This window comes from Gavia stellata, chromosome 6, assembly GCF_030936135.1.
Source record: "Gavia stellata isolate bGavSte3 chromosome 6, bGavSte3.hap2, whole genome shotgun sequence".
Lineage (NCBI taxonomy): Eukaryota > Metazoa > Chordata > Aves > Gaviiformes > Gaviidae > Gavia > Gavia stellata.
Window position 1 is genome coordinate 62,345,163 of NC_082599.1, and position 27,429 is coordinate 62,372,591.

The window sequence follows — 27,429 nt, forward strand, 5'->3', positions numbered from 1 at the left end:
TCATCGGGTAGACAGACAGATCCTGGGGAGGATTCATAGGAGCCTGAGAACCAGGGACCATGGGAGGTCGTGGACAGGATCCCCTAGGCATGCCCACTGTACAGAGGAATAACACAGTGGCTGCGTTTCTACTAAGGACAGCCTTAAGATTACAAAGGGGTACTCAGAGCACCATGTCCGGTAATGGTGGGTTAGGACGCCGCCACACTTTTTCAGACAGGCTATTTCACCAGCTCTCTGGGTCAGCTGCATACAAACAAAGCAGATGAGAAGCAGAGCACATCTCTACACAACAGCTGCAAATACTTCTATCTGAGAGCGATACAGATGGTACCAATGCAGAGCATCACATCATTTCGAGGCAATCTTGTCAGGGTTCTTCTGTCACATCAGTAAGCTCACGGTAAGACAACTTAGCTTGCCAGAATGGGTGCTGCAGTATGCATGAGAATCCATAAAACAGCATCCAATGGAAAAGACACTGGGCATTTCCTAACAATATGCAGCATCAAGGGAAGCACAGGGCAGTATTTTTTAGTATTTTTTTTTCAGTTTGATGGGACAGTAAGCATTTTCCAGTGGTACTGTTGACCCATATGCTGAGAATTTAACCCTACTGAACACTTTCCTTTTAGTTGCCTTTTGCAGACCTCACACATAGTTCATGAACCTCTGCAACCACAGGTTGAAATACATCTTCTCAAAGTTCATCAGTTATGAAAGCAATGTCACTGCTTAAAAATTGCTGTGCTTGAACCAACCTATGTGTACCTCATATTCTCATGGGAGACAGGACTGAAAAGCAAACACATGGTCGTAGAACTTAGGAGCTGGCTGCAGAAAACAGAAAGAACTTGGCACACATCCTCACAGCACCCCTTACACAGCCCTCTAAATTTAAACTGCTCCCTTTAAACATCCTTCAGTCCAGTCTAAGCTCCAGCTACTCCCAACCTGTAAGATACAAAATTTGGTGACAGTCAAATAGAAGGAAAAAGTTTAACAGACCTGCACCCTGCTTGAGAAGCTCCGCTGCCGAGTTTGCAGCAGTTTGTGGAGAAGTTTCTGCTATCTCCTCCAAGGGATCTGCAAACAGAAAACACTGTCCATGTCTTGTTTGGACTTGAATTGACAAATCAATGCACACGGTCAAGTATGAGTTTAGCTTTTGTAATTGTGATCCCATCTTCTGGGCAACTCTTGACCAGAAACATGAAACAATCTTGTATCTGCAACTATAATCATTCATGTGGCTTTTGTGCCGCATCAGTTTTCCTGCATCCAGCACTGCAGGAAGGATGCTCAACCTTTATTTCCTGACAGTAAAAGACGTAACTACGTAGCACATGCTGCAGGGACACACATGATGTCACATTAAAACGATACTAATAGCTATCTTCCCTCATTACAACCTAGAAATTTTTTAAATAGTGCAATTTTAATTATCTCATTTAATTTCTATAATTAACACTAATTTAGGCACAAAGACTTTGTCTTTCTACGATGAAAACAATTGTATTTTGATGCAGAAAATGCCAACATAATCCTTCTTTCTTCACACTTACGTAGAAAACAAACATCTGAACTATTAAGACAGCAGTGGAATGTTTGCCTCTCAATCTTCTGTTAACATTAGTGAGAAAACTGTCCATCAGTATGTTATTTCAGTGATATAAATGCATATAAAAAGATCTCACTTACTGCTGTATTTAACATGATCTATGCTGTCTTTGACTACATTCAAATGAGGAAGAGAACAGTAACACGGTGTGTGACACTGTTCGCATGTTTAGAGTTATCCATATGGTTTAAATACTCCACGCACTGTGTCCAGAATCATGAACCACACAAGCTCATCTTAAAAATGCGTGATCGTATTGGGCTCAAAAATAAATCCAAAATAAAGTGTCACTGTGGTATGCTTATTCAGGACAAGGCAAATGTTTCAGACCTGCACCTCCTGCCAGAACAGAAGGAGCTTTCCATTTTAGGTGAGGAGGTTAAGGAGAACAAGCCCACCTACCACACTGGTTTGCCATATAAAGAGATCTCTGGTCACATCTACCATAGCATGTTTTTGTGCTAAAATGGTTTCATTAATGTATTTGCATAATTCAAATGCTATGTTTGAACATTGACATATGGCCTTTAACAAAAGTTTAAAGAGCTCAGTAGAAAACCACAAGAATGTTTAACATTTCAATAATACATCTGGTGTTAACTTTATGTGGGAAAGTAACAGACAACTGAATATTGGGGCAAGCATAGCTACATTTTGCTGTTGTCTTAGAGTGGTTTATGAAATCACCATAACCAAAATTAGAATTACAGTCCCATGGTGCAACATAGGCTTTTTGATCATTTACTTAAACAATATTTGGACCTGTGTAAGTTGCTACTTCCTTCCTGCCAGTGTCACACTCAGGGCACCTTCTGTTCTTTATGTACTTGCTTTCCCTAAAGCCCTTTTGCCACCCAGACCTGGATGAGTGGTTACATCTAACCATACATGGGCATAATTTCATGTCTGAGAAGTACATCTGTCTTCCCACATGCTAGATTACCGTGCGGATTTCCATGACGCATACATGTTTATGACTGGAATATCACAGTACTAGTCTGCTCACAACTACAGCTTGGATAAGAGCCGTCAGCAGTACTGAAGAACCACTTTCAAAACACAGCTTCCTCCCCTGTGCTTTCTTGCTTAGATCTTGACTTGTGACATGTTCACCTGCCTTCAGACACTGGCACTTTGAAGCAAAGCTTGGCTGGGTATATCTCTTCTGTACTTTAACAAGCATACCTCTGTCTGGGATGAGGAGCTTGCAGGGCAATGCCAGCGGAGTGATGGAATGCTGATACACCAGAGCTGTCAAACTCCCTGTGGTCAGAAGAGCAACAAGACATGCACAGTTAACTTGGTAGACAACAAGAACGCTTAACAGTTATGTTGGCTCTCAAGTATTTTATAGACCAAGGGGCCTCCCCCACCTGCCCTTTAAAAAAAATTCTCTTGGCACCTAAGCCAACACCTTCTTTGGTCAACGTCAGTGTATTCATGTTTCTTAACACTGTCCCAGTTGGATGTACTTGAACTCATCAATCACAATCATACGCTCCCCTTCCCTGCTTAAACCCTAACCTAAATGGCTTTGCTTCAGATGGAGAAAGCACGAAAGTGACAAAACCAGTAACATATGGAAGTCACTAAATTCCTTTCAATGCTCTTAACTTCTGCTACATTAAATGTAGTAAAATCTTATGAAGATGGTAAGACCACAAGGGGTCAATGCTATGTGATAAGGCAGAGAAAAAGCGAGGAGTTCTGCCTCTTGGCCACCTAGTCTCCACTGTCTAGTGCTTTGTCTACACCCACCTCTATTTGTGCTTCTGAAAGTATAAGAGTCTAGATAAAACCTCCTCCATGCAATGCGGCAGTGATGTACGTAGCATGCTCTATTAAGTTATTCTTCTTTTCTGTTCAAAGTCACTTTTGTCATTTGGATTTGGCTTAATTAAAATAATTAAACATGAGTCATCCTTGACATTAGCACATGAGACTATAAGGAGTGAGAGGAAGGTGTAATGTTCATCAGCCTGTTTGTACAAAAAGCCATCCTCCGATCCCGTTTACGAACAAACATTGAACATTATAATCATGCGCTTGAGAAAAACCACAGTTCAGCCAAAACCAACCACATTCTTACAGCCCATCAAAAATTTCTTCAAAATGTGAAGATGACCTCATTCTGCAAGGGTCTTACACAAACACAAAGAACAACTGATACTATTAGTCCTTCACTGTCTTATCCATACAAGTGTGTGACAGTGCCTGCCAACCTACTTTGTGAAGCAGTTTTGAGGCTGCATACATTGAAAGATTAGGAGATGCTCAAACTAAATGATTAGTAGGGCTATATATGTGCCATAAACAGGTACTTCCAAGATCAAGGTAGGACTGGGCTAAAAATTCTGTTTTCAAGTAAGACTCATGCCAAACACTGACAAAACTCAATCTACCTTTACTTCAAATACGATCTGTCATTTTATACCTGTTCATTTTATGGTAGATGACCCCTTCACGGGTGTATTGGGTGTACGTGACAAGGCTGGTAGCAGGGGGTGGGAGGGCTGCAGGGTGGTCTCTGTGGGAAGAGGCCAGGGGCTGCCCCATGCAGGACACAGCCAGCTCCAGCAGAAGCACTGCAGAGCACCACTGAGCCAGGGGTGGGATGCCTCAGGGACAGTGTGTCTAAGAAAGGGCAGAAAAGGCCGCAGAGAGACAAGAAGGGAACAAAAAGGGTGAGACACAGAACAGGGAACACCACAGTCAGAGGAGAAGGAGGAGAAGGAGGTGCTCCAGGTGCCCAAGCTGACATGCCCCACCCTGCAGCCTGTGGAGGACCTCACGTTGGAGCAGATGGATGTTTCCTGAAGGAACTGCTTCCCATGGAGCGTGCATGCTGGAGCAGATTTTTTTTCCTGAAGGATGGCAGCCCATGGGGAAAGCCCACACCTCAGCAGGGAAAAAGTGTGAGAGGGATGAGGCAGCGGGGAGGAACTGTTCTGTAATGACCGTACGCCCCCCAACCCCTCCTGCACTGCCTGTGGTGGGGGTGAGGATTCTGGGGGAAAGCAGTGAAGTTGAGCTGGGGAAGCGGGAAGGAAAAGTGTTATTTTAATGTTTATTTCTCGCTACCTGAACATCCATTTTAATTGGCAAAAATTTCAATTAATTTTCCCCAAGTTTAGTCTCTTTTGCCCACGGTATCAACTGGTTAGCATCCTCCCTGTCTTTATCTCAACCCATGAGCTTTCTTATCCTATTTTTCCCTCCTGCCCCACTAAGGAGGGCAAATGCGTGAGCACCTAGGTAGGTATTCATCTGTTTGCCACAACAAGTAATGCGCTTTCAACATATTACATTAGGTAGGCTGACACAGCATACTGTACGTTGTGAATGTCTCACTTTGGTGTCATTTTAGCCAGCTAGTGTACAGTATAAATACAGCACAGGACAAAATAAGGCAAAGGTCCTGAATCAGTAAGGCCCGTAACAGTCATCTAGCTCAGCTGTCTGCAGCGGCACTGGTAGCAGCAGACAAGCTTGACCGCTTGAAGCTTGGTCATGTGCATCTGTGCTAGAGTGTCCTGCACATACGCTTAAGGTAAATGTGTACAAGGCTCCTATAACCTTAGAACGGGTTCCTACAGAAATCATCAGGACTTGAGCGAAGTATTCTCTCACTTGCACTCCATCCAAGTCTATAAAACAGCTCTGGCAAATGCAAACTGTTTCCATTTTCTGTGTCCCTGTGATGCACAGTACTTACCAAAATATGGTTCATTTGGGCATCCTTTCAAGCGCACCCCCTTGTGAGTGCATTCAATCAGAAAATGCCTTACAAGTTCATTTGACAAATCTCCAACTGTGTTGAAAAAGAAAAAGAAAGCTCATGAAGAGAAGCAATGAACAGACAACAGACTCACAAATTAGCAGGTCTTTATGAAGCCGTTTTCCACATTACCACCAAAAGTTTTCTATACCGTATACAAAGAATACATTAGACGTGCTCTGCTGCAAGGTTACAAGCTGTAGTAAAAAGGCCATTTTGCAAAAAAACAAACAAGCAAATAGCTCACTTTAGACAACCAGAGGAAAAGGTTTTATAATCATAAGTGACTGACATCCGAATATACACTGGTGTCCAAAATGTCCAAGCATGGCCCCAACTACAGACAGGAAAAGAAATCTGGAAAATAAATCGTTAGAAATTCTGATGCACTTGCCCATTAGAAGAACTGGTATCCAATGTGACAAGGGAGTAAAAGTATGATAAAATACTCATATTTCTAGCGACAGTTCTGCTTGCAGAACTTTTCCAGATTAAAACAATAGAAGATTTAGCTACAGGAAGTTAATGATGCCAAGTCTCTCAGTGAATTTTTAAGTTTTATAATGTTTGCAGTTTTATGCTAAGTCTTTGCTCCTGAAAACAATTAACTACATGAAACGCTCAGGTTTCACTAGATTTTTAAAGGCAGTTTTTATCTCTCAGGAACTAGGACAAATCAAAATTGTTAAGTTAGATGTAATGAGGAGATTCAAAGTCCAAGAGGCACATAAAAATTCCCTTGAGATTTCACATTCTTTTAAACAGATACATACATATGCACACATAGAATTAAGACGAGTTCATTATTTCTTGAAAGACTGGTTCACACTATTTCACACCTGACTACAAACTGAATCTCTCTCCAAGTAACTAAAGGGTTATTTCATAGCAACGGGACAAAGCTACCCAACCATTCAAACCTTAACAAAAGAGCCACAAACACAAATGCTCCCTTTGACTCTGATCTATCAGCCACAGTCCAGGAAACACATGACATCAAGGGCTGACTTTCAGGCTAATACAGATGAACACATTAATCTGGACAGCAGAAACTTCTAGGCAAGCAAATACTGCAAAGATCACCTTTTCAAACAGCTTACTGTTTGCCATTATGCTCTCACCGTATTAAAAATAAATGACTACACGGGTATGTGGGAAAGGGAAGCCTGGAACAAGAAACCCTGCAGAAGACTGAACAAATTTGTGCCTTCTGGGATGAAACAGTGGGAACCAAAAAAGCTAAATATCACAGACCGAGAAGCAGAAGAATGCTACAGTCTTAACTAAAATTTTCTCTTAACTACCGCTTGCCTGTGGTACAACCAACATAAACTAACTCTGAAAGGCTAGTAGAGTTCGAATTTTCATGTCTTCCCGGACTTAACCAGTCTGATGATAAAAAACGAATACTAAAAAAAACCCTACAGCCACTCTCTATTTGCTTCCTGGTTGCTATCACCACCCCAGTACACCCCTGTTGTCTTCATTAAATAAGACATTGCAGTGGTTCTGCTGATGTTTCTTAGCAATAAAAAGAAGCTTTACATGGCACATTTTTATTATAAATTGTCTTGAGATACCAGATTAAGTGTACAGAATTTGAAACTGTTCTTGTAATAGAGGTGGACTGCTAACCTTGCCCCAGAGTAAGCATGAGATCTTAAAAAAACCCAAAACCAACAGCCAACCAACCAAAACCACACTTCCATAACCATGACGCTAAGAGTCACTGCTTTCCTGTGATCTCAGTTGCTTACCTCACCAGGCAGCACGTACTAACGAAACATAATAAGCTTTGTAAAAGGAAAACGGCAGCAATGAAAACAACCCCACTACCTTTGTAGTAGCACAAATGGAGCCAAGAACACTACAGATACTGGCTGCTGAGTTTCCATACGCTGATTAATGCTTTCCCTATGTTCTTTCTCATTTTACCTTTCACAACTATCAGGCACAAGTTTTACATGGAGGCAGTGGAGCTGGGAGAGTAGGTGTATTTTATCACTTCTTTTAAACAACTATCATCTTTCCTTAGGGAACCTCCTCAGAGTTATATCTAACGTAGAACTGCCTCAAAACAAATCCTTGGGGTCAAAAATATTCAACCTTCCAGCCAAGTGAAAGCTTTACATGGTGGTATGTGGATCAAATGCAGACTTCTGATTGCTAGGTAGGACACATCACTGAGATGACACTGGTTTTCTATTAGGTTGATAAGGTACAATACAGGCATAGCCACAATGAACATACATTTACAAGTCATGGTGAAACTGTGAAGTACAACAGACATCTTATCCAGTCTCATTTAACAAGGTACCAAATGGAGCCTGTAATTCAAGTTGCACCTACTAGAAGAGAGGAGATTCCTCCAGATTATTACCCAGTAATGAGGACTTCCTACTATGTATGGCCTGATAAATAATAGATAGAAGGCATACAGTACCTTTCTTGTTTAACTGCAGCACAGAAGGAGGTGGTGTAGCAACTTTCATCGCTAGCCCATAGGCTCCCCGGAAAGAATGACTGTCTCGAACAATGAACGACCCAGGTTCCTTGTCCTTGAGAACAGCAATGGCTGCAAGGGATTCCAGGAAAGAGAGAGAACAGTTCCAGAACAATGCACACACCCAAAAAGTACATTAGTGCAAATCTGTAATTAAGAGGAGACTAAAGGAAATATGATCCTTTTCTCTGTCTCCATTGCTGCAGAACAGAATACAAGCAAGCATACTTGGGGGATCTGAGTGGAATCATCTTGTGCAAATCTCACAGGCACTTATTTCAAGAGAAGCCTGAAGTACAGATCCCTACTGATTTTTAAACTGAGAAGGACGTGCAGGTCCCACCAGGATCTCTACAACCAGTGCAAGAGCAAGTCGATTCCCACTTACATTTTGTCAACTTGTTAGAAGCATGACAGAGAACACAGCTCTACCTAATTCCCAGGCTGACCACACAGCACTGTTTTTCTTTTCCTATGCAGCTTCAACAGGCGGAGCAGATCCGTTTCCATACACCACCAAGTTTCTGTCCCTGCAAAGCGGTCTCACTCCCTTACTAGTTTTAAAGCAAGGGAAGGGATGCAAGTGAGTATTTGCTCTTTGTCTGCCCAAGCATTGAAATATTTTACATCTACATTCTGTGATTTCTGCTGGAGGTGTGATATGAAGTCATCCCCAGGAGGAACCATTTGCAGGGAAACTGCTCTTGGTTTGCATGAGTCTGCTGCAGACTTTGAAATCTAGTAGCCCAAAATCTTAAACTCACTTTGAAAAAAGACAAAAGGTTTATCTAATGATTGATCCTAATTTGATCTTAATAAAACTTAAGTGCTTTGCTTTTTTTTTTCCTTAAACTTTTTGGAAATACTTGTGTTTGTCTCCAGAATCAGCAAGCCTTCAAAGAAACCCTGGAAAAAGCCCAAATTTGACCATGGAGTTCTTAACTGTCTGTATACAAAGAACATGGAAATTACACATATGGGGCATGAAGCCATATTTTGCAAGGCCTGAGCAATGATTACATCATAAACACACACACTCACACATATTTTTCCATGGAAAAAAGAGTAGTAACAGAAAAATAGGGAAAATCCAGACATAACTGACTCTCCTGTTTGAGCAAGTAAAGCAAATGCGTATATATTCTGTTCTATTCATTTGTCAGATGGTGAAGAAAACTGTTTTCACAACAACCTGTCACGTGTTGAGAAGAGGAGGATGACTATAGAAAACCCTGCGATTCAGCAGTACTCGCACACCACTTCTAAATCCGCAGGGGGACAGTAAGAATTTGTCACAGGAGCAGTCCATTAAGCACAGGAAAAAAGAACAAGTGCTCCCCCTCCTCAGCAACAGTATCTTAAAACACTTTTTAAAAGGCATTTTACTTGGTAGAGTGAAAAGAGGCATACTAAAACATTGGGAAGATTTTCTTTTCATTTGTTTAAGCAGCTAGGTTTAAACTTCCTTCATGATCTACTCTCCTCTCTGGACTCGCATCATTCAGGACATTCTTTTTGCACATTTAAAGACTCAGTTCTCATTAAGAGTGGGGAGCAAACAAGGGGAAGGGGACTGGAGTGAAAGGACCAGTAAAACATCATCCGAAGATGAATTAATGATCTGTTTTCTATGACCTTTATTACCCTGGGCTCATATTTACCACTCCACTATAAGAGGCATCCTCACCATTTGAGAAACTGTGAACTAGACAGACATAGCAATTCATCGTTTGCCAATAGCTGAAGGCTATTTTGGTTTAGTGCAAACTTCCTTCCCAATGCAGAACTGATCTGTCCTTCTTCCTTTTTGACAACCACATTTTAAGAATCCCAGTTTAAAATCCTGCCATAACTCATTAAATACAATTCAGTATAGCTGAATATTACCACACGGACACAAGAACCGTCAGACCAATTGCATTTGCAAAGCACCCAGCATGCTTTATTTATGCATTGTTGCAGGGACAAGGTATAAGTTCGTAGGTATACATTTTCACATACATAATAAAAGCTTTCTCCATCTCATTCAATAAAACATCTACCTAGAGATGTACTGTATCTGTATTGTACATCATAAAGATGTTCTTCCATGGGGGTGTTATTTCGTGACCTTTAAGAAATAATGTATGTCACTTGCAGCTGACAATGAAATTCAGGCTACAGAATGACTGGTAGATGAGGGTGCTTTTATGATGCCATCTAGCTAATGAATTCTTCTCTGATATTTAGCATCTCTCAACCTATTACCTGTGCAGGGAAACACACATGGCTGAGATCATGCCAGAGCAGCACACCTGAACTCAGAAGGTTTCTGAGAGCAGACAGTTGTTTGGTTACCGCATCACACATACCTGCCATTCCAAAACCTGGAGCTTTTCAGTAAAGTACATTTGCAGCAGCTACCACAGGCAATTTAAAGTACTCTGAAGTTAGTTCAGTTAGGCTAATAATTTGTCTGATTAACTGAGTATTTTTTAAGGACTGCTTGACTGCCCTCCACTCTCAAATTCAGCCTTTGGACACAAGAAATTAAGTGAGGTTGTCTGTGGCCCTTCTAGGTTTTATATTTCATCTTGTATTTCTTTTAGACATCAGGTATGCATCAACAAAATTTAAGGAGAATTCACCAACTGGCCTTTCTGTGAATGGATATGCCAGAATATGTATCAGTTGATATACCTTGTTCTCTTGAAATATCTGGCTTATACCAGAACTTGGATGTGTCCTGGACAAATTTTACGGTCACATGTTTATCAGTTGTGTTTTCTGTAAAATAAAAGGGAAAAAAAGTCAAGAAATTTTTTGAACACAAAAGCATTTTTCACTTTTCTTTCCAACTTCCAATTACCTCAATTATTCAAAAAAACCTCATGATTAGAAGGACAATCTAGAGAAACTCTGAACTGGTTTAGAACCAGCAAATACGATACCATACACTAAGGTTCTGAAAGCATTCTTGAAGTTTCATTTTGCAAAACCCATAAAATATGAAAACCTCTTATATTTATAAAGCTGTATTAAACACAAAGCTTCTCAATGGGGTCCAGTGAATACACATCTACATTTTTAACTATTCTTGAGAAGCCCAGAAAGGTGCAGACAGAAGCCAGCCCTTATGAAAAGAAGTTTGACTCCACACCGCTCGCTTCTGCTTTGGCAGTTCAAAAGGTAGGCTGCCCTTGGCTGACATCTAGGAAAGCGCAGAAAGAATTCTGCAGCCTCGTTCTCTGAATCGAAAGCCAGTGAACCGGCGCCACTTACTGCAAACATTCAAAAGTCCTCTGTGCCATTTTCATTCCATTGCTTTTTTACACCACCCCCCCCCCTTTTAAAATCCTCTAAATGTTTTTTATACACTCTTATAAAATCTGCTGTATTTTGCAGTTCTCTGATGCAGAACCTACCTGGCACTGGGGAAGTGCTTAACATTTTTGAGAAATCTGGGAGGACATTTGGGAAGGGGATGCTGATTGTGCTTCCACTGTGAGGGCTAGAGAAGCCACTTGAAGAAGGTGACACGGAAGCAAAGGAACGGTCTCCTTCAGAGGACCTCTTTTTCTCTGGAAGAGGCGGTTGAGCATGTAGGTTCCCTCCATGGTGCTGCTGAACCGCACTGTTCTGGCTATTGTGTCCAGGGGCCACTGTAAGAAAGTTTTGTGTCAAAAAGCCATTGTCCTCGGCACTTGCCACTGATGAGCTCATGGTTTTAGGAGAGATGCTAGTACTGGCTATGAAAGTAGCTTGTTTCTCCTCTCGGGGGGAGCCACTGCCCCTGTTGCCCCCGCTGTAGCTCAGGTAGGCCCGGGCACTGCTGCTGACAGCAGGTTCTTGTTGTGGCTCTGCTGGTGAATTCTCCAGGCTGCTCAGGGTGACGACTTGCAGTCCTGGAGTTTGGAAATGAGACAAGAGAGAGACATCTTGCACGGCGTTTGAAAATTCAGAGGGCACAAGGTAACCTCCCGGCGGCCTGTTGTTTCCCATTGAAAGCTGGAGCGACGGGGAAGCTTTAGGGCTGCTTTCAAGCCAAGGACGTTCTGTAGCAGAAGAGCTGTCAAAAAAAGCCAAAAATTGAACACAAAAATAAAACAAAAGCCAAATCATCCCCTTAAAACGTCACTGTACAAGCCAGACTGCAGCAATCATTGAAAGCAATGGATCACCTCACCCAGGGCAATAGCTCAGGATGCTCTTTGACAACATGCTGGACCTGGTGATGCCGCTGGATCATGGGATCCCAGCCCCACCCTGATCACTCATTTCTTCAGTGTAGGTCATTACTTTCTGCCTCAGCTCACCCTCCACCTAGCCATGCTGATGGGACAGTTTCTGAGTTTGCACTGTAAACCAGGCCATCAAATTAATCACAGTTAAAAATACTCCTCCTTCCCCCTGTTTGAGAGGGTTACTTTTAATATGAACCAATTCAGTGAGGCCGTTCACAGCATTGCTTCACATACAGTGGTCCTGGAGATCTCTACATGGTGAGCTGAAGTGCTACCTGGAAAAGAGCAGTAGGAGGCAAGAATTTCTTAAGCTAAGGCTGCCATCAAAGGCAGAGGTTTATGGAAGAAAACTGACACTGCCGCAGCAGTTCTCACATGCAGAGTCTCTTATGCTCATTTAAAGAAAAAAGAAGAAAAAAGAAAAGAAATATGCTAAGGAGGTAGCTGTCCATCATCACACAATAAATGAATAACTATGATAAGAACACAGTCCACAAGAGCCAACTCTTAGACCAGGTCCCTTTTAATACAATTTATATTAAAAAAAGAAGGGAGCCAGGTCCAGTGGTTAATTTATTTGATGATGGAATCATTTCGATTGATGGAATTAAATATTTCAACAGTAAACACTAGGTTTTTCTACTGGGTAGCAATTCCACCTGCTCAAGTGAAGAATAACAAATATCCTTCTAAACAAGACAAACTAAGTTTCTGAATAAACCATCCAATAGAAGTTTAAAATTGTCTCCTTGCTTCTATAAGTGAAATGCCCTTAGACTGTAGCTGGAAAACATTACCAGCAATATCAAATGTGGAGAGAACAAACTCACTGTGAGATGCAAAAGGAAAAGAGCTGATATAAGATACATAAAAAAAGAAAGGATTTTTAATTAAAAGGGAACTGTGGAAATGGATACCAGTAGATGTGAACAGGTCAATGTAGAAGGGCCATAAAGAAATGGAAGGGAAGCAAACAGAAGAAGACATCATTGCAAGAAAAAACCCCCACAGTTGTAGCTATCTGCTAGATGAAATGAAAAATGACAGAAAAAATATTTAGAAAGAAGGGAACAAAATTTTCTAGATAAAGTCTGAAGTAGGAATGTAAACTTGATAATGACTGCATTGCCTGATAAACTTTTAATTCTTATCAACTTATAATGAAATGTTACATTGCCTCCTCCTCAGAAAATACCAACATACTTTGTTCAGTCTTATGATTCACATTCATAATCACAAAATGAAAACATTCTTTCACAGTCCAAGTACTGATTGAAAATGAAATCAATCAGATGGGAAGATAAATAAAAGATAGGTATCAACATACTTGAAGTCCTCACTGAGAGTCTGACACACCAACCAACAGCATGCCAAATACTTACTGTGAAAAAGGAGTCAATTGCCCAAGAACAAGGACAGGATAATTAGCCACAAAGGAATGTTGTTGCAGAGTGACACCGAAGGAAACCCAGTCAGCTGTAATGTTAACACCTCATCTATTAAGTAAATATAGGGCACAGCTAATGACTGACCATTCATTGTCATGGTCTTCTGCACCTTCTAACAGTAACCTGTGACTCCCTGCTTGTTTGCTGTTTCCTGCTATTTCTCATCCCTGTAAGCTCTTTGGGACAAGGACCATTTTGTAAATTTGTATTATTCAGGCTCTGGTCCAGAGCCCTGCATGCTTACCACAATACAAATAGAAAATAATAAAACCTCTCAGCCTGCTCAGCAGTTGAAAGGGAGTGAGCTATTCATTATCAAAACCAAGTCCTCTGACATTTTACTGGCTAGAAACGCATGTACTGTAGTGGGAGTCCTCTCTCTCATATACAACTTACTCCAATAAGAAATTTCATTAAATGCTTTTCAGTAAAGCATTAGAGAACCGGGTTAAGCACACAGGAAAATATGTATAAGCTTGTGCTAGCACATAATAAAGTAACTGAGCTATAAATTTCTATTTATTTTTGTATTCCTATTTATCTTCAAAGCTAATTGTGTCCCTAACATATAAATAACATCTGTGTATGTGGTAAATTCCAGCTGGTGGACATCATCATCATCACAAAATGTCACAACCAACCTCGAAGTCCTTGGACAAACCCTCTACAATGAAGACGCAAGCGTAATACGTTGGCTGGAAACTAGAGCTACGAGAATTAAACAATAAGGTAGGAGAATCTTTTCCTACCTTTCTCCCCCTGGGACAGGACTGTTACTGGAAACAGTACACGAAGATGCAAAACAGCGCTGAAAGGAGGGATCCGTCTGCATGTTGGCCCTCAGCAACGCAGGGTTAGTGCCCACAGTGCTGTCAGACATCACCATAGAGTGGTTAATGGCTTCTGTGTAACTTCGAGACTCTGCAGCAAAGGGAACAAAGGAAACGGCAAGTTAAAAAATAACTCACGTTTTTATGGACCTTATACTGAAAGAAGTGTTTATAAAACAATCTGTTTTTCTCTTAATAGGACTATAAAGAAAGAGTTTTTATTTGTTTGAGCAGTAACATTTTATTTCCCAACATTACCTTGATTGCTGAAAACATCCAACAGGACAAATGGCAGAGGGAATAAAGATTACAGAATTGCACCACTCAAACTGTTTGACCAGTTCTCCGGGGCACATTCTCTAGCCCTAAAGATGAGAACAGACCCGTCTGTTCCAAGTTGTCTGGCATTCCACAGTCCACAGTGTTAATCAGGTATGTCTAGTCAAGTGTCCTATGTGACTATACACACCGTCAGTGTGGACTTAAACGCCAGAGTGATAGAAAACTGGAGTACGAATTCAGCCCACCCATTCAGCCCACTGCTGAACGGGGCAGGGGACCTGGTGGAAAATGACACAGAAAACACTGAGGTACTCAAAACCTTCTTGACCTCAGTCTTTACCAGTAAGACAGGCTTTTGGGAATCTCAAGCCCCTGAGACCATAGAAAAAATCTGATCAAGGAAGACTTACCCTTGGTGAAGGAGGACCAAGCAAAGGAGCACTTAAACCAGACTTATGTAAGTACACTGGGGACTGACAGGTTGCACCCACAAGAGCTGAGGGAGCTAGCTGATACCACTGCAAGGCCACTCTTGATAATCTTTAAAAGGTCACAACGATTGGGAGAGATTCCTGAAGACTGGAAGGGAGCAAGCGTTGCTCCTGTCTTCAGGAAGGACATGAAGGACGGGCCAGGGAACTGCCGCTTTGGCTAGCCTAACCTCAGTCTCTGGGAACGTGATGGAGCGACTAGCCCTGGAAACCATTTCCCAACACATGAAGGAAAGATGATTGAGAGTTGTCAGCATGGATTTACGAAGGGGAAATCGTGTTTATCTACCCTGATAGCCTTCTTCAGCGAACTGGCTAGCTTAGTCGCTAAGGGAAGAGCAGTGGATGTTGCTTATCTTGACTTTAGTAAGGCTTTTATCACAGTCTCCCATAATATCCTCATAAACAAGCTGACAAAGCATGGGTTAGTAGACAGTGAGGTGGACTGAAAACTGGCTGAATGTCTGGGCCCAGAGGCTTGTGATCAGCTGCACCAATTCTACTGGGAGGCAAGCCACCAGCATTACACCCCAGGGGTTGATACTGGGGTCAATACTGTTCAACACCTTCACTGGCAACCTGGATGATGGGATAAAGTTTCGTCAGCAAGTTTGCAGACAATAGAAAACTGTGAGGAGTGACTGATAAACCAGATGGTTGTGCTGCCATTTAGAAGTGGGAGAAATGGGCCATGAGGAATCTCAAGACGTTCAACAAGGGGAAATGCAAACTCCTGCACCTGGGAAGGAATAATCCCAGGCACCAGTATATGCTGGGGGCCAACTGGCTGTAAGACAGCTCTGCAGAGAAGGACCTGGGGGTCCTGGGGGTCAGCAAGCTGACCGTGAGCAAGGGCTGAGAGAGCTGGTACTGTTCAGTCTGGAGAAGAGAAGGCTCAGGGTTATATTATCACTGTGTATAAAAACCTGATGGGAGGGAATGAAGATGAGGGAGCCAGTCTTCTCTCACTCTTCTGTTCACATGAGGGGAAAAGGACAGAACTGGGGTTGAAAGGCAGTTGAGCAGCACAGAGCAGCACGGGGGGTTACCAGTACAGCTACAAATTTCAGGTGTGACTTTGTTCACACCACACAGACAAAAAAGTAAAGCAACTGCAAACCTTTCTTTTCTAATAACTTGCTAATAGCATCAGAGTAATTGGTTTCTAAATTGATTCAAGTCTGAACTATGTTCAACTTAATTATACTGGTAATAAATACTATAGGATATAGTTAAAACAGATGCATTTGAATGAGGAATAATGTGGATGCTATTACTGAAGAGCTTTATACCGGAACAGTTCAATCCCCTTCTTTGCAGGTACATTCTAACAAGCAGTCACGCTCTAAAGAGGATTACATTTAATTATTCTGGTATAGTCTAAAGCAATCCAACACCTACTCACATAAGCCCAGGTTCAACGGCATTATTTTCTACCACAGAAAAGGCCATGATCTAAGATACTGCAAATGCCTGCACATCTGAATAGCTTCATACACCTGAATAGTTCTGCTGACCTCAACGCTTCCAGGACTGGAACCCAGTAAGACGGTCATAGATGAAACAATCTCTAATGACTGTATCTTGAGTAGATACACTTGAAAAGATTGAGAAAAAATACACAAGAAAGTTACGAAACAATTCCAGTCCTACAAAGACTTAAGATCATGTTAATGCATCTATTCCATCAGGAAATCTTTCTAATGTAAAAAGGAGGAAGGTTCTCACTGTTTCTGTGAGAGTCACTGAAACAAGTCTGAATAAATCTTCTTTTCCCTTCAATTCATGGCAGTCTGGCTCTGCTATTATTTGAATGAGGAGGGTGCAAGGTACTTGAAAGAAATGCCTGAGATAAGAAAATCTGCAAATCAGTGTCCTGACTGAAAACCATTTGAATTCCTCACATAGCACACATACTGTACAGAGCAAACATTTAATTGGATGAGGGAAACATGAGAAAGCTGCAACACTGTCTTTTAACTATACCCACTACTTTAACTATATCCATGCCAGCCATAAAAGTGAACTTTAAGGAAATACTGTAGCAATGTGTGTGGTGTGGAAGAGCTAGAGAAATCGGAATCTGTATCTATCTGACAGATCAGATATACTACAGTCATTCTCATACTGGTGCAAACACAGTCAGAAAAAGCTGGCTGCATAAACCCATGAGTTAGGCCATATTCCTACTGACATCAGTGGTGCTTCTTTATGCAAGTATTACCAAGATTGACTGTTTACCCAAGTATTATAAAGCTTGTTGTTAAGCCTTGAGCAATGATTTCAATATATAATAAAGTAATATTACTTTGCCTTAACTATTATCTGAGAAAAAAGCCGATTACTTGAAGGTGGCTTGGTCAAACTAATGTTGTATGTCTGAAGACTGTTAGAGGCTCCCGAGAAACACAACTTTCACTAGGCTAAAAGCAGATGAATCTACTGAGAGCAGCAGCTGTAAGACAACGTATCAGAAGTGCAACAGGCACCTCATCTCTGCACATGCACCTGCAGATGCTTCCCAATTCTACTGCAGGTTGAGATGACTCCGCTACTGTAAAGGTTAATGCATTCCCTGCAGGCACAAGAATTATGATCACAAGCTTAACTTGATACGCTTGCTTGTTTTCATGCCTCTATGTCTGTTCCCCTGATACCAGACTCTACAGGGGAGTCACTGGACCACAGTTAGCCAGAACCTGGGGGGCAGGAAGGGGAGTGGCACTCCTTCTGAAATAACTTAAAATCTTCTCCCACTCTAAGGAGACCTCAGCTATGCGCATAAGAGTTAATTTAAAGCATTTACACAGCAAAGTCCTCTCCTTCTCCAAACAATAACAGCACTTGCTTGAAGAAATGGACAGAGACTTGATTCCTCCCTGTGTCAGGCCTTGGACTGTTGCTATTACCTTTAGAGCACGGAACGCTGCGTGAGGGAAGGACCGCTGTCATGCTCACAGATGCAGCATTTCTTTTCACAGCCAATTTTCACAGGTGTAAAATACTAAACTAAGAGTGAAAAGCCACTGGCAGCCAGGCATGTAATCTGCAGAAAGAACGCAAACTCTGTACAACTCTTCCCAGGCTAGAAACAAGTATATCTGAAAGGCACTTCCCATGAAAGCAGCTTTGTTTATATTTCAATTGAAAACAAGCTTGCTGAATATTTCAGCTATGTCTCCTCCATTGTCTGACAGCAGAGTCCACACTCACCGGCCAGCTGTTAACCCTTTATCTCATGGAATCATTAACTCGGTGCAATCTCATAGCTTCTACAGGATTTCTGTATGCATGGTACAAACTCCCCTGGCATGTTTGCTGCAAAGCATCGGTGCTCCTTGCTGCAGGCCCCTACTAAATCTACGCCATTGTATCTGTGAGAACACTGACAATGTGAAAGTGCAGCTCCCCACTTAAAGAAGTGACAAAACCAGGATGATTCATGTTCATAGCTCTTCACGCCCCCGGGTCAGACCTGCATATCTACATTCACTATCACTGATCATCAACTTTACAGGCAGAATCTAAGAGAGGAACGGGACTCTTTGCATCATATACTACTGAAAAATGACATTCAGGAAGAAAACAAATACTATTGTGCCCACACGCAAGGCAAGAAAACATCAAGCTCACTCTTCTACTGTCCCACTTGGCAGCAAAGGGCAAATACTTGTATGAGTTGCAAGCTTCTTTCAGTTGTAAGCAGAAACTCCTGGATGTGCCCAGGACACAGCTATATGAAGTTAAGATGTTACAGATTAACTTGCATTTTAATCTGCTAAATCTGTTAAAACAAAAAAGAAAAAGGAACCCCCCAAAAAAATCCATCAAAAAACCCCAGAGCGGCTTAACCCACGTCATGCTCCAGATGTAAAAACGTTCCTGTTCCTTTTCCTCTTTCTCGTGGCAGCTGAAGGGCAAAATCCCCTCACAGCTTTGGAGACAATGGTCCAACAAGGGCAGGGAAGCAAAAGGAGCAGTCATTCCACTATCATACCTTGTATTTTAGCAGCTTCTCATACATTCCCATCTTTGTAGTCCTTTTTGTGAGAAGGTGACAGCTAACCTGCATTTGCGTGAGCTTGAAAACTCCAGTCAAGATCCTCAGTTACATCTTTTGGGGAAAGGGAGCTCTAAGTGACCGTTCCGCTCCCAAAACCCTGAGCTGACCACCCCCAAACTATCTCAGGCCAGCCTAAAAGCTGAATGGACACAAAAAAGCATATTGCTCTAAAGTAAGCCGAAGTAACCGAGCCACTGCCAGCGCTAAAGAGCAGCAGAAGGATAAGAAGCTTTGCGCAATACTTTTAAATTTCACCGTCTATTTCTTGATCCATCCTTTGATGGCTTCAGCAATGACGAAAAAATCCGGCCTAACGAAAGACATGCAAGAAGCCACATCAGATGTGTCTGCAAAACGTTGCTCGTATGCACACTCTCATTCAGAGGTCTCTCTGCTTCCACCTCTCACTGTTGGCACGAACAGTCGATGAGCCCATTCCTTTAGACAGATTTCCTGACAAACTCATCTACAAAAACAGAACTGAAGGCATCTAGGAATTTAATGGAAGAGCGATCGGTATCCTCTCTACACAGTAGAAATATAATTTTTTTTTGTTTTGGATAGTTGCATTCCTCTAAGGACTTGGTATTTCTCATTCTCCCAGGACTCACCTTGGACTTGTCCTCCCAGACAAGCATTCTCAAGATCTTCTTCCCTTTGAAACATCTCTGAAAAAAAGCACACAGTACTCCCCAGCATTCACCAAAAACTCCATGGCACTTTGCAGCTTGGCATCCAGCTGGCTCCAACTATCATTAGGAGTTTACATTACTACCAACGCAAACTCCACCGCAGTGCTGAGCTGTTCATCTCTCCTTCCCACATCTAGGGAACTGTAAGAGTTTTTGTGACAATAGCCTCTGCTGATACAACTTTATTTCATCCAGGAGACCAAGGGTCAAAAGATGGCCACTTCCTTTTTCCCATATTAGATTTTATTACTCATTAAGCACGTTACTCTGCCATTCACCTGAATGTCTTGCTGAAGATTTAGGCTCAACTCAGAGCTGAGATGTTACACATACAAGGAAAGGTAGAGCAAGGATGGAAGAAAACCCTAGTCTTTAGTATTAAGCATCAGAACAACCTCTCTAGAGACACAGTGGATGGCTCCATGGCTTTAAGTGTATCAGTAAGACAAAAAGTACCAGATTAAGATCTTAAGCACATTTTATGAAAGAGGTTTGTTTAGTTAGGTTTCTTTCCAAACCTTAAAATCTACAAAAAGAAAAAAAGTGGAGGCGGCTTTATCAGGGAAACAATCAATGAAACCAAAAACACCAACAAGCAAAGTTCAGAGCTAATGATACTGAGTAGGCACAATTTTAGTTCTTCTAAGACATTTTGCCAATATTTCAGCAAAGGAAATTTTGACGGAAAGATCAGTTGGAAAATCACAGTTTCAAAAAAAAAAATTGGAGCAAGGAAGAGGGCTTCAGTGGAAAAGAGGTACTGATGTGCAACGTCCAGTGACAGCTAATTGGACTGGATGAAGTGAGAAGGAGCGCACAATTCCAACTGCACAGTGTGAGCATAGAGTAGCAGAGGCTTATGCTACTATGTAAAGCCAGAAACCCTGGAAACAGTGAGTTCATGACAAAAGGATTTGGCTCCCTAGAAAAAGAGTCCCTCCAGCAGCTGACAGAGTGCTAACTACAGAATTGGCACCGGTGAAGCTAAGGAGCTCCTTAGCAATCTCTACGGAGCTCACAGGGAAGGAAGGCCAGAATTAAAACCCCTGCATATGGAGAAAGCAGACAGCAAGATGGCACGCTTGAACTAGTTTACAAACTAACACCTTTCCAAGTCCAGTAGCATTGCAACATTCTTACTGGGTAGCCATCTTCCCTTTCACTATCTCTCCTGCTTTTCCAAATGCTAAGGTGCCAAAATTAGTAAGAGAGACTGAGATAATGCTTAAACTCTCTCTTGCTTTCAGTCAGCCTGCAAACTACTGACTTTACTGAAACTTTGACCTTTTAGACTTGCTATATTCCGCTTTCAATTTCACAAAAAAACAGTGAACCAAATTATTTCCTTCCACAAAACCCATCAACTTTGGTCCCGCTGTTCCTTCCTTTCCATAAAATATGTGGAAATCAATGAAAGCTGCTTAAGGTCTTGTCTTTTGTAATTTCACCTGCCAGGGAAGTGAATAACTTTTTTATTACCCCTTTTGCAAAGTATATGCTATCCTATCCAACCCAAGTTGTCCCACCTCTCATTCAGGGCTAAATGCCCCCAAGCTATTGCTGCTAGCCAGCTTCCACCATTATTTCTTAAGCGTTTCAAACAAAGAGTTCTGAGAACAGCAGCTAATTTACTGTATTACTGCTTCTTTTGGTTGAGAAGAGTTAAAACACAAGTAAGCTGACCTAAGCCATACACACTGAAAGCAAATCCCCCAACAACCCCAGGCAGCAACAAAATGCCTTCCTGTTCATTGTCCTCAAAAAAGAAGTTAATTGCTTTATGCTCTTCACATTTCTGATAGGATAGATTTGGAGGGTTTGTATTTCAGAGGAACAGGTATCTGTTAAGAAACTTTCCAAATAACAACTTGTAGAGTGAGGTAACAATTGTCATCGTTAGCTTGCTTTTCTTTCCGGCAATCTCCCCCCAAAACCTGCAGCAACCAAATGCTGAATCAGCACCTCATCATTTGGCCCACCGTAGTCACCAAGCTATATAAAGTCTCCACTGCCACAGAGCTCTGAGGAAGCATGGAAATCTGCAACATTTTCTACAAGTACAAACTGGATTTTATCCTTTAAGATTAGACAGCTATTTTACTGACTTTGACTATAGCAACAGAACCCCTGCTTTTCCCAGTATTTCTTCGAAACTCTAATATTTAGAAAAAACAAATAATCCTAAAATGCTAACAGTTTTTATCTTCTTTTCACATTTTTTGCTTTTTATGTCACCTTAAACAGCAAAAACAAAGGTATACCAACTTGGGTATAAAGACCCTGTTCTGCTCAGATTACCTCCCCCTCCCACAGCTGAATATTATCAATCTACAAGAAATTTGGAAATCTACCTTTTTAATTTTTTTAAGAAAATATGAGTACTTGAAAGAAGGGTTAATGTCCATACCAACGATTCTGCTTCACTGAGCCATACTTTTAACGACAAAAGAAGTAATAGTAAGTCCACCTTTAAGAATGGCAACAACGAGTATTGGGACCTTGGTGAATTTGAGGACAGGACCAACAGAAATCTTATTTAAGATCAACATGAAGTAAAAAGAATCTGTACCTGGGGCAGAACAAGACCTTGCAACAACACAGGCTGGAATCCAACTGGTAATTAGCAGCCCTGCTGAAAAGGATCAGGAATTGCAGTGGGTATCAGGCTGAACGAGAATCTTTGCTTTGCTCTCGTCCCAAATAAGACGTACTGAGCTACAGCAGGAGGAACATGGCCAGCAGACCGAAGGAAGCTGGTTATTACCCCTCCGTATTTGCTGCTGGGAAAGCTTCACCTGGAATACTAAACTCAGCTTTAAGCCAGCAGTTCAGGAACATGAGAAACTGGAAGGGATCCAGTGGAAGGCTACCAAGATGACCAGGGGCCTTGCTCACACAACCCGTGATGACAGAATGATGGAGCTGGGATTGTTTAGTCTGGAGAAGAAAAGCAGCTAGGTGGGGAATCTAAAAGCAGCCTAAAACTACTAGAAGAGGGTCCCTTCTCTACCAGAAGAGACAACAGAGCCAAATCCTTCTCAACAGTGACAGACAAAAAGGTCTTGGGAAAGTCTCATTAGAAATCAAAAAGAGCTTTGTCGCCACGGGCAGTGCAACACTGGAAGAGGTTAGCCAGGGTTGTGGTGGAACCTCCATCAGGAGGGGTTTTCTGACTCAGATAAACCAGGATCCAGTACTTGTGACGGTCCTGTTCTGAGTCACAGGTTGGACTACACCCCTCCCAGAAGTGCTTCCCAAACATCACTGCTATCTTTATACGGTAACACTGATTTCCTCATGCATAACTTGTTGGGTTAATGGTTGGACTTGATGATCTTATAGGTCTTTTCCAACCTTAATGATTCTGTGATTCTGTGAAAAGAGTCCAACACAGTCATTTCCAAACTTTTTAGTTGCATGTCCCATCAATGAGAAATTTTTGAACACCCACCCCCAATATATTTATTTAATTATGAATTGTATACATGTACTACTGAAGTTCTGCTATTTTCTTCCCACACCTCAATGGATCGTCCTGTGCATCACCTGGGGTGCACACACCCCACTTTGGAGACCACTGGACTAACACACTGACAGAAAAAAAGGGCATGCAGGGGACAAAAAAAGGGATAAAAAGAGGGGGGGTTAGCTTTTGGGTGTTTGTGGGTTTTTTTAATGGATGGAACAGGGACAGTTTCTTTGTTGGCCTGGAATCTGCTGATTTTTATGCACATCCATAAACTGTTCTTCAAAATTGCCTGCATTCTTTCAGGAGAACACGTCACAGGCCAAAACCATGTACCACCACCGAGGCACCTGCAGCTCCCCCACTTTTCAAAAACCCACCAACAGCAAACAGATATAATACAACAGGTTTTTTTCATGCTTCTGAAGGAAAAGACAAAGTTACTATTGCTTGGAGATTCTGCAATGCCTGTTTGAGTGGACCAACTCTCTTTGCAAGTAACCAGATCAGTCGGGCTGAACTTGGAGAAGCTATGAAGATGGTGGCTCTAGCATCCACATACTAACCTCTCTGCACTGGAAAAGTCAGTTGCTTCATTAAATAGCACAGAAAAGGATCTCAGCGGAATATATATGATGTGCTTGGCTCTTACAGAAAACACAACAATGTGGTGGCTGACAACCTGGGAAATAAAACAGCAAATCTGGAGAGGCGGTAAAGTATCTCTCAGAGACATTTATTTGGTGGAAGAACTAACACATTCAACAGTTAGAACCCAAACTGCTAGTAATTAAAGGTAAGCTACACTGCAGTACTGAAGGCTTCTAACTTCACGCGATTATTTATTGTGTGCATTTAGAAAGTGTTCACTGTGGTTTTGGGAACCTTTCAAATGTATTTAGAATAAAAAAATCCATTCTTGCCTTATGCCTCAAGAAGGCTGTAAATCATCCTCATTGCCCCTTGAGGGAATATCCTTGGCATGGCAGCGCTCCCCAGCAAGCGCTGGGTGAGCAAAGCTGGCGCTTCGCCACCTCCATGGGAGATTCTGGCCGGCTGGCAAGATGCATGACAAGAGTGGGTGCACACTGGGACATTCCTGTGTTCCGGCAACTTCTAGCTCCCATAACGGCCCACAGAGGCTCCTGCCAGTAACAAACAAATGCAGCCTCTGAAGCTGTGCCAGGAGTCAGCTTATCTCCAGGCAACCCTAGGATCGGGGAATTAACTGCACTTACCCTCTGCCCCTGTCTGCACAGGGATAAGTATCAAAAGGATGATTTACCAGACCCTGCTCTCCCCCACCCACAGTCCCTGCCCTGAAGATCTTACTATCCGGCTTCTTTTCCACTGAGGAAATAGCCGTTCCATTGACAGGCACTTACACAGTTTTACAGATACTTGGTATTGTACATTCATTCAAAAATACCAAAATACAAATAACTCATATTTGCGGAATAGAGTTTGCAATACAACATCTTCAAAGCAGGAAAATTCTAATCACGCCTTTCTGAAGGACTTTCTTATACTAATTTGTTTTATTTTCCCAAATAGTACCAGGGAAAAAAAACCAAAAACTTCCCCAGGGACTAAAGCAATCAGCTGCACATGTCTTCTCATGTATTTTAGAAAATCTTGCAGATGCTCTGCTATTGACTTTAGGCATAGCTTTGCTGTCTTAGGAATGCAAATCAGCTGCGGAGGCATCTCCTCAAGCCATCCGGGTCACATGCAAACATGAAATGTGACATTTATTAAAACACTCTTTAGGAGGCAGCCACTGTCAGTCCGTAATGCGTAAACAAGAGCACCACTATTCTGCCTTTAAGTACAGCAGATCATTCAGTGATGAACAAAACCAACAAAACAATTAAACTACAATTATTAACATGCCCGCACTAAGTTTTCACAGCAAATTAGTTAAGTGGCTTTAGAGACAGCCAATTCCATTCTTATTGTGGTTTATGTCATAACGGAATTTCAGATATTCATGTTGCTGAACACGACAATTTTCATCAAATTGTAAAATTAAATTGCAATAGTTTTAGAGGCGAAAAAACCCACTAGGAATCAGAAGTGTATAAACTGGTACCTTCAAAATGAATAGTAACAGTTTTTCAGGCAGAACGCCCTGAAAGACCAAGCACCTTTCAAGAAAAGAGAGAGTAAAACGTCTACCCTGTGCGACGAAGTTCGTTAGCCATTAGAATTGCTTGAGATGTGGGAGATGCAGGTCTGGGTTGTCTGTGCTGAACTGAAAAACGCAACTCATGTCTACTGACGGATCCGCTGCAAAGCCAATGCGAAGGGGGTAAGGAGGGGGCAAACTGTAACAAATGCTGAGTGGACGAAGAAGGGGCTGAGCTTGGGGCTGACGTGGGGCAAGCACCAAGACTCATCAGTGAAATTTTCAGCTTCGTGGTATGATCCTATCTATTCTTCCCAAGGCGAAAAAGAGGGAGAGAGGGAGTCTGAACTCCCCCTTTCCTGCCTCAGTCCAGTTCCCTGGAGCCAGCAGGCACCAGAGAGGTCGGAGTATGCAGCTCTGGATGCCTGAGGAGTTCTTACCTAGCAGGAGGAATGGCAGCAATCCAACTGATGTTCGGGCCTTCCACTGAAAGTCTCATTTTGGTCCTGCTCTTCTGCTGTCAGAAAAATTCTGCCTAAACGTGGCCCTCTTCAACCTGTTCACTCTTCTGGAGTCACCTGCCTGTAACAAATGGCTGAACCCAGCTCACTGCAGCCGGAACACCACAAGCGATGGCCGCTTTTTAGTTTTGAAGTAGCATACCTAAACCATTTTCATTTTAGATCCAGAAAAGGACCTGATTTTAATAATCGGGAATTGAAACAGGTAGAAATCTCAGTTCAGTTTCTCTTCGGCGTTGTTCAGTGTCACACAACAGGACTAAGAAGTGAAGCTATTAGGTGTTTTCTTGGTCTGTCTCTTAAGAACTAGGATTCAGCAACTCTCCTTTTAGGATTGCAGTCCTTACGGGAGCATCTGCTGCTACTGACTGAACAGAAAAACTGTTTGCATTAAGGCTGTAAGAATCAGACTCTGTAAAGTCTTCTGGTGCATCCTGCACATCACACCCTGCACTAGTTGGCTGCTCTGAGGCTGTATTATATTTTGATGGAAAATTCAGATCTGGAGTAAGAAAGCGAGAATGTTTTACATTTGCTGCCTGAATTAGAGGAATTACTCTGCCAATGCTAGTGGCACAACACGCTGTTTTTCTCATTAAGCGCGAAAGCAGGAAAATGATGTGATACTCCTTGTTCAGGAGAGATTTACGCTTACAAAGTCAGTTCATTTTTCATGCTTTTGAAAGGAAATTTAACGGGGCTATAACGTTACTAGGATCTCCTCGAGGGAGGAGGGAAACGAATCAGCCTGGACAAAGAGTAAGTTTTTGTATGTAGTCAGCAATTATGTATGTTCCAGGCAGGGCCCACTTCTGCTTTGAAAAAAAAAAAACCCAACAAACAGCACAAAAAGCCAGAAGTCTTCCTCAGTAGAAGAGTAACCTCACGAAGCTCGGACCCTGCCTCCTGCCCTCCCTCAGGCTGACAAAACTCCCCGCCTGCGAGGCTTTGCAGTGCCTCTGCGGGCTGCAGGCGCTGGGGCACGGCCACGCGGGGCGGCGTTCTCCCCCTTCCTCCTTTTTTTGGGGGGTCGCGGCCCACGCAGCAGCTCCCCGCAGGCCCCCCCCGCCCCCCGCAGAGGGCAGCCCGGCAGCGCCTTGGCCTCGGCGGGAGGTAACCCCCGCCCGCCCGCGGGGCCGGGGAGGCGGCCGGCGGAAGGCGAGCCCCACAAAACGGGCTTTGGAACTGAGGAAAACGCACCGCAAAAAAAGAAGAGGGGAGAGCGCGAAACCAAGCACCCACCTACGGAAGCCATCGTGACAGGAGCTGCCTCACGGGGCACGGGCCGTGCGGAACCTTCGGGGCCGGCCGCGGCTCAGGGCAGGGCGGCTCCGCCGCGCAGAGCCTGAGGGAGAACCGCTCCCCACGTTCACCATCTGCTCT

General features: G+C 42.5%; 1 protein-coding gene across 1 annotated transcript in view; it reads right to left on the reverse strand.

The window, feature by feature from the left end:
• The window catches only part of TNS3 (tensin 3), a 242,445-nt gene that overhangs the window by 9,256 nt on the left and 205,760 nt on the right, over nt 1-27,429 (reverse strand). The window contains exons 22-28 of the mRNA XM_059819048.1: nt 14,323-14,494; nt 11,307-11,950; nt 10,582-10,668; nt 7,843-7,974; nt 5,337-5,432; nt 2,807-2,884; nt 1,009-1,086 (exon numbers count right to left, since the gene is read on the reverse strand). Of these exons, the coding sequence (XP_059675031.1) occupies nt 1,009-1,086; nt 2,807-2,884; nt 5,337-5,432; nt 7,843-7,974; nt 10,582-10,668; nt 11,307-11,950; nt 14,323-14,494 (1,287 nt within the window). The remainder of the gene's footprint in view (nt 1-1,008; nt 1,087-2,806; nt 2,885-5,336; nt 5,433-7,842; nt 7,975-10,581; nt 10,669-11,306; nt 11,951-14,322; nt 14,495-27,429) is intronic.